The sequence below is a fragment of the Engraulis encrasicolus genome, chromosome 14 (genome assembly GCF_034702125.1).
Source record: "Engraulis encrasicolus isolate BLACKSEA-1 chromosome 14, IST_EnEncr_1.0, whole genome shotgun sequence".
In the NCBI taxonomy this organism is placed as follows: domain Eukaryota; kingdom Metazoa; phylum Chordata; class Actinopteri; order Clupeiformes; family Engraulidae; genus Engraulis; species Engraulis encrasicolus.
Window position 1 is genome coordinate 27,805,384 of NC_085870.1, and position 17,510 is coordinate 27,822,893.

Sequence of the window (17,510 nt, forward strand, 5' to 3'; positions counted from 1 at the left end):
CTGTAGGGCTCGGACCCCGCAGAACTCTCTTCTCCTAAACGGGTCTCAGCCTAAGAACCTGAATGGGCCGAACCTGCTCCTGCCGGACGCTCTCCTGCAAGGAACCGGCAAGATCGCGATAGGCTTGTCTCAATTCTTAGCTTGCATCATCATTTCTCTATTTCTGTCTCTTGTTTCTTTTGCAGGAGGGGTTCTATGTTAAAGAAATAATGCATTTGTGCATTGACAATGCTGCTCAATGTAGTCTCTGATCTAAGCAGACACAGTGATGACCCCATAGGCAGGTCTCAGGGCTGCAGTATGAGAAGTATTCTGCATCCATCTCTCCCCAGGATGCACAGAGCGGGACAGGCCGTCCTTAACCAAGGGTGCAATGGAACACACCAGAGCCATGGAAGTAGGAGTTGGGCTATTCCCATTGACCTCAGTGGTCCATTTTTTACACAAGAATGGTGGCTCATGGAGCCTTTCACATACAGTAGATCAACATTGACATCGTTCCACTAATAGTTCCAGGAATTGGGCAGAGAACACAGAAAATGTAGTGGCTCTGTGTTAGTCTCTCGCAAACAGTAAGCCGCTGCCCGGAATTATTTGAATCTAAGTGGATCATGTCACCTACCGGCTTCCTGTACCCCAGTTGTCACAACTCTGAATTCCATAGCTCTGGAACACATTATGCTGTACCTGCATTCTGTCCCCTGGTTGGTTAGGATGAACTACTCCTCTCCAGCATCCTGGTGGAAGAGCAGAGGACTGGGTGTCGTATGGGATTGGTGGAGGGAGACTATGGGTGTATGAGACCTGGTCCTAAGGAGAAGGAGAGTGCTAAGCAATATTTATACCCCTCCCCCCCCTCTCTCTTCCTCTCTCTCTCTCTTTCTCTCTCTCTCTCTCTCTCTCTCTCTCTCTCTCTCTCTCTCTCTCTCTCTCTCTCTGTTAGGCTTCTGCAAATACCTCCTTAAGTGCAGGGGAAACATATCAGTGTTGCTTGTCCAGCTGTGTACCTGTGCAGGTGCCTGAAGGAGCTTCGGCACGTGGAGACGAGAGACAGACAGCTTAAAGCTGCTGTAAGTGCCGCTAGCTAACGTCTGAATATCATGGAGAGAGACAGCTTAAAGCTGCTGTAAGTGCTGCTAGCTAACGTCTGAATATCGTGGAGAGAGACAGCTTAAAGCTGCTGTAAGTGCTGCTAGCTAACGCCTGAATATCGTGGAGAGAGACAGCTTAAAGCTGCTGTAAGTGTTGCTAGCTAACGTATGAACATCTGCCACTTAGCCATGTATTGCCTGGCTGGCTGCAATGCAATCTGCTGTGCATGTGGAAACAAGATGGCGGCAGGATGCCCAGGATCTCCTGGCCCATTTCGAAACTGACTAAAGTACTCACGACACGCTGAGCTTCAGATGCTGAGCGGCTAAACTCAACATAAGTTTGCTGATTATGGAGTACAGACCACACAGAAAGCTAAATTCAAGAGCATCTCCGCTGTAAAATTATTTTCTGGTACACTGACTTTTGCCTCTTAAAATTAAAGCAATGTTTCACATGGGTCTTTTAAGTTTATTCAACTGAACAATGCCATGTATTACATGTATGTTCATGATATACGTGTGTACGTAGGCATTGTTAAACTAACCAACAAAAAATGGTTCATGTGACAGCTTTTCCTAATTCTTCTAGGCATTCTCTCCACCCTTTTACAATGTTTGTTAATATTATTGGCAACTCTCCGTGTGGGTTATCCAACTTGTCCCCATGCGCTTACAGCAGCTTTAAGAGGCTATTTTGGCACAAACAGGCATCAGAGAGAGCCACTGAAACTTCTTTGAGATTTTGTGTGACATCCTGGGGTTGCCTGGCGACTTTTTAATATTGTCTCTACACAGGTTGCTGTATGTATACGTATACATACAGGGCGGATTAGAAGATAATGGACCACTTTTTAATCGGCTAAAGCTCCTCAGTCATGGAAGTAGCTAGAATTTACAAATAAGGGAAATGAAAGCTCATTCAGTTGTCTTTCTAGTGGTTTATTTTCATTCAATGGTCAAAAAAAGCAATTGCTATGTGATTTGTCAAATTGCCATTTCAATTACCACTTTCTTGAAACTAACAATTTGAGGCACTAACTTTTTAACCGTGGGAAGATGTTGGCAGGCTGTCCAGTGGATAAGGGCTGACTGCTGTCTTCCTGTCTCCGTGATGGAGGAGCTGTAGTGTGGGGAAGTTTGTCTTTTCCATCCACCATGTATATGGGTCCATGAGGTTTTAGTGGTAGCACACATCAGGGTGGTGCGACCACAGCTAATGCCACTATTGTGTGGACTAAATGATTATTTTTGTTTTTAGTGGATAATCTAAGGAGCATATCCTTAACAGTTAATGAATTTACCAATTACTAATTAATTTATGGGTGTTGGTGGGTGTTATGGGTGCTGTGGTTGCACTACCGGATGTGTGAGCCCCAAAAAACGTCATCCACCCTTGTATATGATGTATACATACGCCAACCGATGCCAGTGGGATGCGTTTGTTCATGATGAGTGTGAGTAGTGCGTGTGTTGAGGATAAGTAGTGTGTCTCTCAGTCGGCCGAATATAACTGTCATGAGTAAGTAGTGGGGTGTCCATAACTGTCGTGAGTAAGAGGTGGGGTCTCCACTGTGTGCACACTGAAAGGGCTCTTCGAAATGTTTGTGAGAAAAAAAAAACAATTCTATGTGGTCTGTGTTGACATTGTTAAAGGACCAATGCGCATTCCAGGCACATTGTACTATTCGTAGCAATTACTGGTTAAAAAAAAAGAAAATATGCATTATTTTTAAACACTTTTGAAGAAAAATGTGTAATACTAAAGATTAGAAGATCTTACGTTTACCTCATGTCAGGGACTCTGAGAAGAAAAGAAAGGAAACTAGATTTGGTTCATTCTATACCAATGGGATTTCAATATTAGCACATTGCTGTTCGTCTTTGCACAAATAACTGTATAGTGCTTTTTGTTTTTTTGTTTTATTTTTTTCCTTTTTTTTCTAAGGAAATCTTTTGTGTATTAAGGTGAGAGAATTTTGTACTTTTTCTTGTGACTGTGTGTATGGTTTAGTGGAATCTGTCCTTGTCATCTGCATCCTACCCTACCAAGATGGGGTCACGAGAAACAGAGAACAATTCTGAAAAATAAAGGTGCATTCTTCCTCAATAACACAAAAAGTTGGCGGTTTATTACAAAAAAAGAGAGAAAATGACAAGTAACACTCACGTTTACAGATAAACTGCTAATTTTAATGTTTTCCTTGCATAATGACTACTATTACTATTGTTAGTATGATTATGATTATTATTATTAAAGCTGTAATGGCAAAAAAAACATGATGTATGATATGTACAGTAGTATGAGGCAGGTGGGTGGCGATGTTCTCTACTTGAAGGTCAGAATATTTGCCCAGTTTAATGTTTTTTATTCAGTTAAAAATAATCTCCCCCTAGTAGCAGATCATTCATGAATTCCCCTCAAGGTTTTGTATCAATGCGTTTTTTGTATTTTTCCAATTTCTTTTGGCCTGAAATTGATCTGAATCGATGCTGAAATTTTTATTTTCTAATGATTATTACTGAATAAAATTGCACTCAAACTCTGTGTCAGTTGATATTGTCAGACATACACACACAGACACATATACATACATCAATCAGGTGCTGAAATTTCACAATAAATACTTTACTAGATTCTCGACTACGAAACTATATCCCCTATTTTATTGTCTTGATATTCAAAGAATAGTGCAATGACACAATACTTCTGACACAGACAAGCTTATGAGGCAAGCACTCACCCACTCTGCTCCACTAGTGTTGTTAAGTTCATGTATTGTTTTTGTACCACTCAATGTACCGGATTAAGTCCCATTTTAAACCATTTCAAACCATTCATGTGACAGAGTTTACTTCAGTATTGTCAAAAATTGCAGTCTAGTTTTACTTTCCTACTCCCAAAGATGCCAAACGTTACAGTAGAAGTAAAAAAAACACTTCATTTCAAAACAGGTATTAAACAGAGTAGCCAGTAGATCAATGTACCTGTCTCCCAATTAGCTGACTTTCCCAAGTCGGACCAAATTTGTGGTTGGTTCTTCGCAGGTTTTTGGTGTTTTTCAGTAACAATACAGTCCATCTACCTCATTAAGTAAATAGTGGAATAACTGGTATAACAGCTACTGTATGTAAAATCATGTGCTAGCACTGTACTTCCACCATGAATATACATCTACCTTTACTTTTGACACCTCTGCCCACCCCAACCACAAGTACTTCAAACATTTAAGACAGGTATTAGGTGAAACCCTTCACAAACATTTCCCAGACATGACCGCAACATAGTTCAGAAACACCTTTTCACCCTATCCGAAATACACACATTTATATACCCTTATCTCATGATTTTAACCTACGCTTAAGCCGTGATGGACAGGCTGGTTTTAGAGGCTCCAATCAAATATCATATATCACACGTGTACAGGATTTCAGGATGTCATCGCCTGTGATTTCAGGATGTTATCACCTGTGTATCAATGATGGGTACAACTATGTGATTGGAAATATGGGTAACACTTAACTTGACGCGTCATAACGCAGTCATGCATGTTTCATAAACATTATGTCAATGTCATAAACCATTTATGACTTTGTCATTGAGTGATATTCGCTAATGGTAAAGACAGCCCTGATCATGTCACCTTTTCATGACCATAAAACGGTTATCACATTGATATCATGTGTAGGCCTATGACTCATCCTTGACTCTGAAAGAAGAAAAATCCGCACTCACAAACTAAGTCTCATTATTTATTTATAGATTACCACCATGTCCAAAAGCAAACACGTTTCAGCTATCAAGCCTTCATCAGTGCATGGTACCACGCACTGATGAAGGCTTGATAGCCGAAACAGGTTTGCTTTTGGACATGGTGGTAATCTCTAAATAAATAATGAGACTTAGTTTATGAGTGTGGATTTTTCTTCTTTCAGTTGATACCTTTTATCGCGCACCCAAAGACATAATTTTTTTCCAAGAAGTTGAGCGCGTCCTCTGACATCCTTGACTCTGTCATGACACTGCTTTGTCATATGTATGACGTCAGCGTCAAGTAAAGTGTTACCGAAATATGTTGTATTGGATAGCGGCTGCCAAGGACAGGTTGCTCACCACTGTCCAAGCTCTCTTCTTCATACCCATGAGCATAGTCAGAGTAAACTCCATGGAAACATTCCAATCAGTTGTCCGTCTATGTTGTCCTCCTGCAATGTGTGTGTGTGTGTGTGTGTGTGTGTGTGTGTGTGTGTGTGTGTGTGTGTGCGCGTGCGCGCGTGTGCGTCACGGCTCAGGCGACACCTGGACGGAGGAGACAGTTGTGTGAGGCTCCTCCTCTGACTCCTCCTCTATCCAGTACCCACAGGACAGGAAGGGGACAGCAAACTTACGGAACTGCAAGCACAACAGAACAGTTAGTGTTGCTCACAGAAAGAGACAGTCCTGTGAATCTTTATTCAGCTAATTTTGTTCTTTTTTAACGGTATCAGAGCAGTTGATCGGTTGAGGCATATTACCTGCGTATTACCTTGTGTACACATTTCAGATTTGAGAGTGTAAACTTACCTGTTTGTTCATGAAGATGTAGATCAATGGGTTGTAGACTGTGCTGCTTTTGGCGAGGTACACCGGCACCATGGCGACGAGTGGGCTAAACTGGACACTCGGGTCAGACACCACAGCCAGCGCTAGCACGGTGTAGGGCAGCCAGCTAATCAGGAAGGCTAACACCATGGCTACAACCATCCATGCTACCTTAGCCTCTGCTTTAGCCGAAGCACCGCCGCCTAGCTGGGCTACCTGTGGGGAATATAATGCACATGTACACACCAGCATCAAACTGAGCATCGATGTTCCTTTCGAAGTTTTCTGAACCACCTGCTCTTACAGAACAGAAATGATCATCCAGATAAATCATTCAATTTGTGAAATCACTTTGAAATGTGAAAATGTTACATGTATAGGCATTTGGGCTGTGGGACCAATGGGCTGTGGGACTAATGGGCTGTGGGAACATAGAGCTGACCCTGAAAAGAGTCGGCTATATGGAAATGTTTTGTACTTCTTGTAACTGGTCCCTCCCTCTCTTATGAGATATTCCTTGTTATTCATATCCTAGGGTCCAGAGACTAAGCTGTCTTAAAGTCCATAGTTACGTGACTATATTGTGTTGTGTTAAAGTGACTCCAGGTAGGATTAAAAGTTTAATTAATAATATTACACTGCTATGACATAACACAGGGTCTTCAGTTATGCACTATGGCTTGGTCATCGCCAGTATGGTAACAGCAACCTTATAAAAAACAAATGTTGAGGTCTTTTGACTTTATGTATGACAGGACAGTGAAGGTGGTGACAGCAAGCGAGTGGGGAGAGAGAGACGGGGAAGGGCCGGCAAAGGACCCGGGCCGGAAATTGAACCCGCGTCAGCCGCATGGTAGACGAGTGTCCTACCGTTTGGCCACTGCAGGGCCAACAGCAACCTTTTTAATGTGTTAAAGCTCCACAGCCTGACCTGTGTTACACTGTTAAGTAACTGGCCTGTCTAAAGCTAACTGACCTGTCGTAGTGTCCAGAGCAGCCATGTGTAGGAGACCAGGATGAGAGCGAAGGGCACGGCGAAGCAGAGCAGGAAGTAGCAGAGGATGTATGACACGTTGCCAGGGCGACGGCTGTGCCAGTCGGGACCACAGGACGTCTTCACGCCCTCCAGCTGAAACAGAAGCATAGTCAGAGTTAGCTCTACAGTATTAGCTAGGTACACTTACACACCAGGGCTTGACATTAACTTTTTTCACCCACTGGCCACTGTGGCTAGTGGTTTTCCAGAGTCACTAGCCATTCAGATATTCCACTAGCCACAGATTTTATATTACATATATTTTTTTTCTTTATCATGATGATGTACGTCTAACTTCAGAAGGTGTGGTGCCAAAGCAAGATGATTTCTACAAGGAAGTACATCAAGCAAATATAAATCAAGCTCAGCTTTTCTTGAACTTAAATATAAACAATTAATACACAAGGGGCAAACAACAGAATATAGGGCAAAATGTGTAGGCCATACCAAGGAACAAGCTGCCAGCCAAATTGGCTAGTAACACTGAAAGTATTACTAGCCAAAGCCAAGTTTTACCAGCATTTGGCCTGTTGGCAGGTGCCAGTGTCAAGCCCTGTTACACACAGGAGGTTTTGCAGTGTAGTTTTGAACACTTGCGTAGGACCAAATATCTTCTCAGATGAGTGTGTTAAATTTGAATCTCCAAGTGTTGAATTGACACCCCTTAAGAACTTCAAGTCTGTCATTTTGACTGATGTGTGTTGTTGGGTGTCTTTAGTCATACCCTCTCTCTACGGTAGATGGGCCCTTCCCCTTATTGGACAAAAAATTGCCTTTTTGAAAGTCCCTTTTTATTGGATTTTTTTGTCACAATGTGTTGTGGTCCATGTCGTCTACAAATGCTTGACATATGGCCTCTATATAGCCTAGTAAGGCAGCTGGAAGTTCTACATGCTCCCTACATGTCACATGTGCACGCCAGTGGTTAGCTCTGTGCTAGGGCTGCACGATTATGGAAAAAATCATAATCACGATTATTTTGGTCAAAATCGTAATCGCGATTATTAATCACGATTATTGAATTTCGCAGATTTTTTAAAAAATTATAACAAGATGAAATATAACCAGGAATGAATTATATACGGGATGAGCAAAATAAAATGAATTGTAATAATTACGTAAAGGCAATAGCATGAATCTTAGGTGAACAGATTTCTGGCCAGAAACACCAGCCTGTCAATATGTTCTGGCTTCAAGGATGCTCTCACAGGTAGGTCACTATTGCCACGATTAAATCACGATTAAAATTTCGACTTCGATTTCACTAATTTATCACGATTTTCGATTATTTTCGATTAATTGTGCAGCCCTACTCTGTGCGCACCTGGTAGTCTCCCCAGCCAAAGAGGGGCGGGGTGTTCCAGATCACAGACCACGCCCACGATGCCCCCACCCCCGCCGCCGCGTGCCAGGCCTGGAACTTGATGTTGCCAAGCGGCCGACACACCACGAAGAGGCGTTCCACCGCGATCAGGGCCACCGTGCACAGCGCCGTGATGCCTGAGGGGACACACACACATGGCAAGAGATTACACTACTTTTCTATTCTAGAACAGTGGTTTTCAAAGTGGGGGCCGAGACCCCAGGGTGGGCCGCAAGGAGGTGCTAGCGGGACTGTGGCAGGTTGGCAGGAAACGTAATCTAACATAAAACCAAATTAACCATAAGCGAAACAACAGCATTATAATAATAATCTATCGCATCTTTGAACATTATACTTGCACTATTCTTCTTGTCAGGGGTCAATGACATTTTAGTAGTAGCACACGTCAGGGTTGTGCAACCAACTATTGTGCGGACTATGGATTCAGTGTTTTGTTTTTGTTTTAGTGAATTATCTAAGAAGCATATTCATTGCAGTACATTTCTGCATGTGGAAGTTTTTGTTTATTATTACATGTTAAGAAATGTGCTATAAACACATTTATAGAGGGAGCGCTACTTTATTGATCCCCATGGGGAAATTCAAGTGGGAAGTAGCTTACACATAATGCAAACAGTGCACATAAGGACCATTACAAGATAAACATAAACGCAGCAGACATTACAACAGGTCAAAAAGTGTAACTTACTCATGAATAGAATAATATGTATTAATAGTATTGTAATACTATACTTAAATTGTTGTCTCCCGTGCTTCTTTTCAGTTACAATAATACACTTTTAGTTACATTGTGTGGTTTAAAAACAAAGAATAAGAAATTACAGCACGCATTTTCAAATAATAAACATTTCATATGCACAGACAAGACAATGAATGAGTCACAGGCCTCATGTACACACTGTAACTCACCAAAAACACACACACACACACACACACACGCACACACACTGGCACTCACCAAACAGTGAGACTGAGAATCCCTCCAGGATGCAGCCTGCCCTGCCCGTGACGTGGCGTCCGGCTGCGTTGGACACCACGGCGGGTACGCCGCCCATCAGCGCGGTGCCTAGGTCTGCCACCGCCAGGTTCACCAGGGCGTAGTTCAGAGGCTGCCGCAACTGCCGATGCTGCAGTGTCACAATGATCACCGTGGAGTTCAGAATCACCGCGGTGACCGTCACGATTCCCATGACGACGGACAGGATGGTGTAACCATAGCGAGGGAAGAAGAAGGGTTCTACAGCTGCGGGGTGGTCTGTGATGGAGGAGATGGAGAAGATGGAGGGAGCAATGGAAGGAACAGAGGAGGAGGAAGTGCAGTAGAGTTCTGTGAGGTTAGCTGTCAAATCCATGAGGAAAGAGAGGATGCTCACACTCACTCTCACACTCCAAATCACACACCAGAGTGCACATCAAGAAGTGAGTCTCGAGGTATGATGCTGACACCTGACCGCCCAAAAGGTTAACCGCTTGCCACACCAGGAGGGAGGGATTGGGGGAGCTTTAAGGTGCTTTAAGTCACCCAGCGCCTGTGCAAGATCCGGATTGTAGCTCATATAATCCCTGATCTTGCCACTCTGATCACTGCAGCTGATGACGAACCTGAAGATTCCCTATGGGTAATCCCTATGGGTGGGATGAGTGGTCTTCTCGCTCTGTCAGGAACAGAGCCAAGATGTGTGGTACATCATGTCAGAAGTAAAGTAAAAGCTGTCTACTTCTGCACGGGTTGGATCAAACTTGAAGTGGGTCCTTGTTCAGTCTACTCATTAGGTGCAATGGAGTAACTAGTGTAAGCTATATACGTGCGATAGTGTTGTCCTTACACCATAAATTTACTTTTTACTTTTCACATCAAGATTTACAGATCTGGCCCCTGCTATACGTTTGTTACCAGAATTGCAATGACCAACTTTGTGTCATGTTGTCATAGTGGGAGTATGTTTTTTTAACCAATAGTGAAGCGGTCCACAGGTGGAATGGTGCACGCTATGAGGCTAATTGAATTGACTGAACAATACAATGCGGTCATTCCCAATTTTTCTGCCAGCAAGCTCTTGAAATGCATTTACCACAGTATTAATGACATCTGATGACTTTTACGACGCCACTGAACATCACTTTCTGTCAGAAATTTAAGAGGATAAAAAGATAAAGTGTATAATTACAAAGAAAGATCGATAACACTTAACAATAGAGGTGCCTAAAAAGCTTTATAAACACAAATAATGAACTAATTATCAACAAAATATTGTAAATGTTTGTAAATGAGTAAGAAACTCTATGTTAACACAGCAGACAAAACACAGCTGCAGGGGGCCTTAAAGGCACAGTGCATTTTTTTTCAATTTCACATATTTGAAGTAATTTCCAAGCATTATTCATGAATGTGCATATAATTTTTGTCCATGTGTTTGCATTGCCTAGTTTGACAGTATAGCCAAATTAAGCATAGCAAACTTAATGCAAGTCAATGGGAACAAACAAAACATTCTCAAATGTACTTATAAACTACTTTAAAATTAATGTAAAATTCAGCAAAGTGCAAAACAGCTATTAAATCCCGTCCTGTGATCATTTGTGTCTTGATGCTAATGTTCCCATTTACTTCCAGTGATTATGCTAAACTATGCTAATAATTCTGATCCAATAAATATAAGCACTGAAAACGATGAGAAGAAAATGATTCGCACATTCATGAATAATCCTGGACTGTTCCTATGAAGTTTGTCCTCCAAAGATCAAAAGAGATGAAACCAGAGGATATACTGTAGAAGTGTTGGGCAGGAATACACACATACAACTCATCCAGTAGGAGCTGCATTTACATTGGTAAATATTTTGTTTGTGATTAGTTCATTAATAAATGTTACTAGGTGTTAATACAGTATTAATAAAGCTTTTTAAAGGGACACTATTCTAAAATGACACCGAAAAATCGATGGGCTCTACAGGACCTGGGGATGAATAGGATAGCATGTTTCTGAATGTGCCGTTGTTATGGTAGGATGAATGGATAGGATGGTATGGACTGCTCCTCTCAATCCCAATCCCGAAGGCTCTCTCCAGATCAAGTGTCCTTGATCAATGACAGAAATAATAAGGATTTGGAGACCTCAACACACACACACACACACACACACACACACACACACACACACACACACACACACACACACACGTAATGCCACCTCAAGCATTACCTTACGGACCAAAGGAGAGCCTTGTGGCTTAGAGGATGCTGCTCACTATCAATCAGAGTCAGACATTGGAACTCAGATGGGGAAGGACTCCGTGAACTCTTTCTAAGGTTTGAGAAGTCACCATCCAAGACTACAGCTGTGGATCCATCATACAGACATGTGCTGCCAAATAGGATACAGCAGGGGTTCCCAACCCTTTCCAAATGTTCGGGGCCCACCTCTGACCCAATAAACAATAAAACTCTAGATACATCAACAGCAACACGCACATAAATACGTATTATTTTTATTTTTAGAAAATTATTTCAAGGCCCACTTTGGAGCACCTTCAGGGCCCACCGGTGGGTCCCGACCCCCAGTTTGGGAACCACTGGGGCACATGGCTGGGTGCCCCAGCATTCATAAACCAAAGGACAGACACGTGTTCCCCAGTGTCCCATTGGGGAAGGCCAGCCCCCTCATTGTCACTCCATTGACGAGGGAGACAAAGAGCTGGATTATCACTCTCACACGCACACAGGCAAGACTACAGGCGGCAGGAGAAGAGGAGCTCAGGAGAGTGGCAGGCACACATACACACACACACACACACACACACACTAACATGCTCACACACATACACACACACACACACACACCAACACACACACACGCTCACACACAGACACATCAACGCACACACACACACACACGCTCATACACACAGGCGCGCACACACACACACACACACACACACACACACACACACACACACACCAACGCGCGCACACATACACACACACACACACACACTAACGCTCATACACACACAGGCGCGCACACACACTCACACACATGTGCACACACCCGTCTCCTCCTCCTCTCTGTCCATCCGTGTGTCCGTCTGTCTGGTAGCTCTTTATCTGTGGGTTCCAGCCGCAGCTCTGCTGATGTATGGTGTAATTACGGGGCTAATAACGAGCCCTCGCTACGCCTTTACAGTCCGCCACGGCCGCCATACATCAGCCTAGCACAGCACAGCCCGGGACGGGACGGGACGCCACAGTACAGTGCAGCCCCACATCATTATCACACGCTAATCAGCAAGCCGCCGCACTGGGGGTGGGGGCGTGCCATTGAGGAGTGGTGCTGGGGTTGAGTGTGTGTGTGGGGGGGTGCCATAGAGGAGTGGTGTTGCGGTGACAATTGTGGGGGGGGGGATTGCATGGGCAGGTAGCACAGGGGCAAGCGGGTGGCATTGAGGGGTACCATTGAGAAGAGGTGCTGGGGTGGCATGGGGGGGGGTGTGGTTTGCGTTTAAGGATGGTACTGGAGGAGTGACGCTGTGGGGGTTGCGTTGTGTTTGGGGATGTCACTGTGTGTGTGTGTGTGTGTGTGTGTGTGTGTGTGTGTGTGTGTGTGTGTGTGTGTGTGTGTTGTGGGTGAAGTGTGTTGGGAAGTGGCAGTGGGGGCGAGGGGGGTGCTGCATTTGGGAGGAAGCAGGAGGGTGACCGCATGGAAAACACTTTGCCGTCGTGGCAGAGGGATCATTTGAAATCCATTACAAAAGGCCGCACGGGACGGGAAAGGAGTGTGTACCGTAGTCATGCACTGGAGGAGATCACAGTCTCAAACTCGGATCAGCATATCTGATTATAGGCCAATGACTGATTATTTATGGGCCTTATGAACATGTGATTATTGTTTCCTTTTTTCTTTTAGAATTTTTTTTTGTCTTTTATTGCCTTTATTCGTGATAGGACAGTCGAGTGAGACAAGAAGCAAGTGGGGAGAGAGAGATGGGGAAGCGTCTGCAAATGACCCGGGCCTGAATAGAACCCGGGTCGCCGGTGTAGTAGTGCAGTGCCCAGCTGTTTGAGCCACGGCTGGGCCTGTTAACTTTCTGAGCCTAATATGCACCAACAGAAATTATGTAGGCCTAACATACATATATTAGAAGAATAGTGCATTTAGAATTAGTTCACTTTACCGTTCTGTCAGTGGAGTAGTCTACTTTTTTGTGTTGGGTATACTGTAAATTTGAGAATTTTTTGAAGTGGGTATACTGTATATATTTGTGCTATTCAAATATATGGATCAATCAATTTGAAGTGGGTATACTGAAATCCCTGAAATTTTGAAGTGGGTATACTATATAGAACCTGCGTTCTACGTAGACTACACCACTGCGTTCTGTACATCCCTCTAACATCCACCATCATCATATGCACACACCTCAGCTCAGCCTCACAAGAGGGACCTCTGACACAACTGACAGATGGAGGAGGGTGTGTGGTTACATATCACACACACACACACACACACACACACACACACACACACACACACACACACACACACACACACACACACACACACACACACACAGAGAGATAAAGTGCACTTCCAGCTGTTTCAAACCATCAAAACTACGATGATCACTATAACTAGTACTTTACATAATCACCATGACTAGTCCATCCATCACAAAGCCTGCCCAAGCTCCTTAAATGAAGAGAAGTCAAATGAGATAAGGACTGTGATGTATCCAGACAAAACCATAGCAGGGTGAGTTTCTTAAGTCTGGTGTGTTTGTTATCCAAGGATGATCTTAATACCACCTCTTAACTTAACTAGCAGTTGCAATAACTTCCATTAAGGTAAGTGATAGGACTAGAAGTAGCCTTAGTAGTCGTAGATATAATTCACCTTACAAGATTGCAGGGTGCACTTCACTTTTCCTTCAATAGGCCTTATTTCTGTTATTTTGTTCTTTTTCGACATAATGTGACGGTGGCCGGTGTGGTACGCATTAATGAACACTTCTGATACCCTACAGAGTTGTTCGTGCAGTAGTTACCTCTTGGGGGCGTTCATACGTGGTGATGATGTTAGCCACGAGCTGGATGGAAGGGGGCCGGCCCCCTACCAGTGGTCGCTGCGCGCGCTCTTGTCTCCAATCTGAAAGTTTCTCGTTCATCACCTTTGCTGTACTCCTCGCGCGTGCCCAACAGATCGAGGGAATTGTATTCCGAAAACTGCATTCGCAGTTTGGAATTGCACTCCCTCCCTCAGCGTAGCTAACCCCTCCTCGGCTCATAGCCCAAAACGCTCGGGTTTTCCATCCCCTTTGCAGCACTTTCAGTCCCTTCGTGGCTCTGCTGACGGGGAGACCCCAAATGTGTCGCCGCTTAACATGGCGAACGTACCCAGTGCGGGCGGCATTTGTAGAAAGTAGCAGATGAGCAGTAGGCAGTAGCATGCCTAGATAGAAGGCATACTCGGATAGTGGAGGCTCTCTGCGGTTCACGAAAACAATTCCGACCTCTTCCATTTTACCGCTACAAGCCCCCGGCGGCGAGAGGCCACGGTAGATGGTCGTCAGGTCACTTGTCCTCTCTCTCCACGGACGCACAGCTGTCCCTTTGACAGTTGTGGCATACCTTCGCGTTTCACTCCTCAAGCATAACGGCATGCACGGGTGACGATTTCCCACCATTTTTGTAACCGGGGAAATAAAAGGGGGAGCACCGGGAAGCTTTTCCGTACACAGCTGGTAGGATTGAACGACAGTGAAGATGCAGTGGAATCCGGGATTTTTCTACTCGCAAGTGTACTGCGCGAGTTTCCTGGTGTGGATTACCCCAGGTGTGACTATCGTGGATGTTGCCGGCTCTCAACAGGGAATCCCTCTCTCAGTGTGAGTTCTTTGTCTCCCAAAATATTTTCTTTCGTTGAAATATCGAATGTCCTATGCTGAGCTTGGATTTTTTTCTTGTTGCCCCTATTTCCCTGCTCGCTTTGTAGTTTTATTCTAACATTCCATTGTCACACTACTGACACAAAATATAGAATCGCGCTAGATTTGAACTGGTTTCCATTTCTTTAATTACACAATGGTGTTTAACAATCCCCCCTTTGATTTTTTTCGCCATGGCTCTAGTGTGCTAGTTATTAGGCTATTTAATTTAACTCAACACAGATGCGCCTCATGTGCCCCAACCAACTCACGCATGTCTAACTATTAATGTATTACTATTTTTAGATATTTTTTCCCCCACAGATGAATGGAAGAACGACATGAAGTCTATTGCTATTGCATTTGAGTTATTTTGCAACCTTTTGAGAACAATCACACTTTTAAAGTATTTACAAAGAAACTTATTTAAATGTTGAAATGTGTGCACTGTATTAGGGTGAAACTGTGGGCCTCCGCTTTTGGAGGAGAAATAAAGTCCATCGCTGCCAAATACTCAGGATCTCAACTGCTGCAGAAGGTGCGCTATCTATCTATCTATCTATCTATCTATCTATCTATCTATCTATCTATCTATCTATCTATCTATCTATCTATCTATCTATCTATCTATCTGTCTTTACACAGTTAATTCAGCACTACTGATTCAACACTTATAGATTGGGGCCAACACTACCCGTGTTCATTTCAGCTCTAGAAGGGTTTAATTAATACTGCAATATCTATCTATCTATCTATCTATCTATCTATCTATCTATCTATCTATCTATCTATCTATCTATCTATCTATCTGTGTAGAAATATAATGTAATATAATATAATATAATATAATATAATATAATATAATATAATATAATATAATACAGTATAGTGTAATGTAGGTTAATATAGTAGTAGGCTGCAGTGTCCTCAGTAAAGGGTTTGCCAGTTTGCTATGTCTGTAGGCAGCTGATGGGGATTCACAGTTCACATGAGTGCAGATGGCAGAGGAGAGGAGAGGCAGGGAAGACTCAGGTGTGTGGGGCACTGAGACTCAGCTGTTCCCAAACGCTACTGCTGTGTGTGTGTGTGTGTGTGTGTGTGTGTGTGTGTGTGTGTGTGTGTGTGTGTGTGTGTGTGTGTGTGTGTGTGTGTGTGTGTGTGTGATCATGCTCCATTACCCTTGCTACTCGTCAGTGCTGTGATTGCATCTAGCTCATCCTCAAAGAGTTCTGTGAGCTTCTGCTCACAGATAACCTGAGGAAATGTGTGTGTGTGCGTGTGTGTGTGAGTGCGTGCGTGCTTGCGTCTGTGTGTTGGGTTTTAGTTATCCATTATGACGATGAGCATGTGTTGAGAACAAATATGTGATTGTAAGCCATAAAAGTACATTAACACGCTTGTCCACATATTTGAGCAGCATCTGTGCAGCGACACATGTGCTCACTCACAACATTACCACAGCAAATGTGCTTCTCCACAATAAAAGCACATTTACACATTTAAAATAAACTCCAAATGGAAATGAAAAAATATTTGCCCTTGCTGTTGTGATGCAATGCAGTGCTGCAAGTGTGTGCAGCAGGGAGAAGTTAGAGTTGGTTGTGGCCCTACTGTATGATTGTGTGTCCGCAATATGCTACTGTAAGTCAGTGTGTGTGTGTGTGTGTGTGTGTGTGTGTGTGTGTGTGTGCGTGTGCGTGTGCGTGTGCGTGTGTGTACAGCATGTGCACACATCCATGACCGCGAGCCCATATTGTCTCTACGCAGTGTGTGTTTAATTATGTTTTGCCTAGTGCATGTTAAGTAAATGAACGACCATTGACACAAATCACAACAAATATGTGTGCACGCTGTATGCAGTATACAAAGTGTGATACTGACATATACCGTATATGGAAATATGAATGAATGAATGAGAGACATAATGCAGTCCTATTACAAAAATGTGTAAAGAACGGAAAACGTACAGTATATTTTTAAAAGGCAAAGCAAAGTGAGGTTAAGATGTGAAATAAGGCTTTTGTAGTGCCTGAGTGAACAGTTTATCACCACAGTTTATCATAAAAATATGTGAAGATTAAAAGACAATGAAAGTGTAAGTTACACTTGTAAAATTGAGATGTAAATCTGATGTGGTGTTTGATTGAATTGAGAGTAATATGGCATTGTGAGATGTTTGGTCGCCTATATTGCGGCTAAGCACGTGGCTAACCTGTCAGCCTCAGTGTAGTATATATATATTTTTTTTAAACAAAGAAAGTGAAATGCTATAATTGTTAAAATTAGTCTGATGTACAGTAGTGTCTGGACTGAGGCTGAAGTGAAGTGCTTGCTCCCCTATCGTACCTTAGTGCGGAGCTTGTACAGGACATGAGGGCAGTTTAGCATGGATTACAGTGCCTATCAGCCTTGGTGCATTGTATATTCAGAAAGCAAAGTGAAAATGTGGAATAGTGAAATAAGTCTGATATAGTGTCTGACTGGACTGAGGCTAAT

General features: G+C 43.3%; 2 protein-coding genes across 2 annotated transcripts in view; one reads left to right on the plus strand and one right to left on the minus strand.

Annotated features, from left to right (window-relative positions):
• Positions 1–5,373: 5,373 nt before the first annotated feature.
• Positions 5,374–14,500, minus strand: LOC134463438 (parapinopsin-like). The gene is made up of 6 exons (XM_063216636.1): positions 14,485–14,500; positions 9,052–9,348; positions 8,034–8,209; positions 6,650–6,802; positions 5,656–5,889; positions 5,374–5,484 (listed from the first exon to the last, which is right to left on the minus strand). The coding sequence occupies exons 1-6, from the start codon at positions 14,498–14,500 to the stop codon at positions 5,374–5,376; spliced, it is 987 nt and encodes a 328-aa protein (XP_063072706.1).
• Positions 14,501–14,853: 353 nt separating this feature from the next.
• cacna2d3 (calcium channel, voltage dependent, alpha2/delta subunit 3) overlaps positions 14,854–17,510 on the plus strand; it is an 80,453-nt gene continuing 77,796 nt past the window's right edge. Inside the window, exons 1-2 of the mRNA XM_063216637.1 lie at positions 14,854–14,975; positions 15,471–15,552. Of these exons, the coding sequence (XP_063072707.1) occupies positions 14,854–14,975; positions 15,471–15,552 (204 nt within the window). The remainder of the gene's footprint in view (positions 14,976–15,470; positions 15,553–17,510) is intronic.

Bases quoted from the DNA above. Each gene is read 5' to 3' on its own strand.
- LOC134463438 (XM_063216636.1), bottom strand. The intron at 5,890-6,649 runs GTCAGTTAGCTT...TATTCCCCACAG, and splicing joins TGCTCTGGACACTACGACAG to GTAGCCCAGCTAGGCGGCGG. The intron at 5,485-5,655 runs GTAAGTTTACAC...TTGTGCTTGCAG, and splicing joins ACATCTTCATGAACAAACAG to TTCCGTAAGTTTGCTGTCCC.